Source organism: Amphimedon queenslandica, unplaced genomic scaffold (assembly GCF_000090795.2).
Source record: "Amphimedon queenslandica unplaced genomic scaffold, v1.1 AMPQUscaffold_9712, whole genome shotgun sequence".
Taxonomy (NCBI): Eukaryota; Metazoa; Porifera; class Demospongiae; order Haplosclerida; family Niphatidae; genus Amphimedon; species Amphimedon queenslandica.
This window is the reverse complement of record NW_003550016.1, coordinates 1,304-4,117: the sequence shown is the minus strand read 5'-3', so window position 1 is coordinate 4,117 and position 2,814 is coordinate 1,304. Positions and strand designations below refer to the sequence as shown.

The following is a 2,814-nucleotide window of genomic DNA, read 5'->3' as shown; positions in this document are numbered from 1 at the left end:
CGAGGGCTATAAATTTCGTGGATACTCTTCTGATTAACTATTACAAACATGCTATTTACATGTATCATTAATTTTTTGACATTTTTTGCTATTTTAGATGAAAATATACTAGTAATTGTGCTGAACTATATACTGTATTGCTTTCCTTTTTTTCTTTAAATAATTAATATCTACTCAAAAATTTAGTTAAAGAGAATAAGACCTACAAATTTTAATAATAACAAAAGTCAAAATAGTTACACATGAAGTAGTAATACAAGATCATGTATAATGCACAATAATAAAGTAAAATGGCTACAATCACATTAACAAAACTTAGTTAACAATTCAGTTTAATATGCAATAATAATGATAACAATTGGCAGTGAGTTCTTATATGTAATTGTTTAATTGTCTTTGATTTCATTTTCAATGTCATCACCCTCTTCTTCAACAACAAGTGATGGTGGTCGCTCCTTCTCCCTAGTCCCTTTAGCATCACTCCTTCTACTTGGACTCAACTTTATCTGACCTGATAATAACAGGAAAAGAATCATTAATATAAATCCAATTTTGATCAGACTCATCAAAAGTACATGCAAATGTATCAGAAATAATTAATTTAAAACTAAAAAAATTCTCTCCTTTTTCAAATTTGGCTCGAGACCGTGTACTATAGTACAAGGACTTTGGCCCAATTTTTTAATAACTTAAAAATTGATAAAAATCCAATTTTGATTGGAATCAATTCAAACTTCTTACACAACATAAGAACATGTATTATGTATCAGAAAATTTAATAAAATTTGAGAATTCTCTACTTTTCATTTTTGGCAAAATTTGGCCCAGATACCCAATTTTTGAGCAACTTATGTCAACTTTCATCAGACATTTCTACACAACATAAGTACATGCACAGTATGTGTGTATTAATAATGTTCCCTTACCTCCAGCAATAGTTCTACCAAATGACTCGTAACTTTGAGCCACACCTCCTTTTCCTTCCCCTTCTCTATCCAAATGCTGCTCTACAGTATCTCCAGGTATCTCATCACCAGTAGCCATTAACACAGGAGCGACATACTCACCAGGCTAGGGGAGGGGGAAAGGGAGAAAGAGAGGAGAATAAACATCTAAATTTAGCAGTCTTTGTGGTAGCAGCTGCTTTATGGTTAAATATGGGCAATAGTATGATAAAATATCAGAATACATGGAAGTGTGTGCATTTTTAAAGGAAGTTATTATTACACACAACAGGTGTGCAATTTCACATATGTACAAATTAGTTAATGGCTCAGATGAATTGAATAAACTGGGATAGCTGAGCATTGCAACATACACACATGTACATTGAGGCCCAAATAAGGTAAAACTGCATATACCGGTATTCATGTAATGTATATGTATGCACATTACATGAAATTACACAATAACAGCAAAATATTAATTTATAATAATATTAATTTTACCTCTACTATTCTGTCTTCCTCCTCTTCGTTCAAACCAAATATAGAGTATTCCTAATTAATGCCCACCACAGTACAGTAAGAGAGATACGTAACGCTGCACTAACCTGTCCCATTTTAATTCTTATTTTTGGTAAAAGATAAGAGAACCATCCAAGGACCAACAGTCCGAATAACAGTAAACCAGTGACTATCAGTAGCACTAAAAGAACTATTGATCTAGCAGATACGGAACCTGTGAAAATAAATAATAATAATTACACATTACATGGACTTAACATGTGATGTACATGTGATAAACATGTGACATGATGAATGTTAAATTGTTAATTCTCACCTTCTCTCACAACTGAATAAAAGAGAGTCACAAATTGAACAAAGACCACGCCCACCATCACCAGTTTCATGGCCGACTTGTGAAGGTACTGTCGTCCACTCACATAAACTGGTTTATACCCGTATAACAGGTTATACTTGTCAATCAGGTACTTGATGCCAAAAAACAAAGCTCCAAATGGTACGACGAGAGGTGTGGTCAGACTTAATGCAGACGTCATTGTGAATATGATGAGGTTAGAGGCATATTTAGTGCCAAACTTAAAATCATACTAGAGAATTTAATATTAAATAATAAAATAAATAATTATTAACAGTGATAAGAATTATTATTAAAATGGCCATAATTCAAAAATTATATATCAGAATCAGCTCAAACTTGCTACACAGCATAAGTACATCAATATGTATCAGAAAATGTAATAAAAATTTGGGGGTGATTTCGGAGCCATTTTTTGAAAAAAAAACCATGGGCTACAGCCTTGAGTATTTTTCATAATTTTGACATTTTCTTTAAATGGCCGTAGCTTGAAAAATTGAAGTCGGAATCAGCTCAAACTTTCTACACAGCATAAGGACATCAATATGTATCAAAAAATGTAATAAAAAATTGGGGTGGTGCTAGAGCCATTTTTTGAAAAACACCACAGTATTTTGTTTTTTTTTTCAAAAACCGATTCAATTAAAATATAATGTTCATATCAGCTCAAAGTTTTTAGATACATAAAGACATCAACACACATCCCAAAATACTTCTCTAAAAGTATTAATGGGCAGCATAGTATTCATTTTTTTGAATCTCTTTTCTTACTTCTCTGATAATCTGTCGCTTCTCCAGTTTAGTCTTTGCTCTGATTCGTCTATAGATATATATAGCTAGCTGCCGTAACCGTAGCAACTCCAATGGCGACCAAACGAACGTCGCTATAATAATATAGGCTACGAAGTAGGCACCGTTGTTAGGGAGGAACACGCAACTAATTAATAATAATAATAATAAATTAATTAATTAATTAATTACCTTAATTGATTA

At 32.2% G+C, this 2,814-nt stretch overlaps 1 protein-coding gene across 1 annotated transcript; it reads right to left on the bottom strand.

Moving 5' to 3' along the window:
- Positions 1–181: 181 nt before the first annotated feature.
- On the bottom strand, positions 182–2,763 carry LOC109590654 (CSC1-like protein 2; the record flags this gene model as incomplete). Its single annotated transcript, XM_020006549.1, has 6 exons — positions 182–511; positions 927–1,071; positions 1,449–1,499; positions 1,553–1,680; positions 1,783–2,053; positions 2,593–2,763. Coding segments are annotated over 6 exons (891 nt in total), but the record flags the coding sequence as incomplete, so codon positions are not given.
- Between the last annotated feature and the right edge of the window lie 51 nt (positions 2,764–2,814).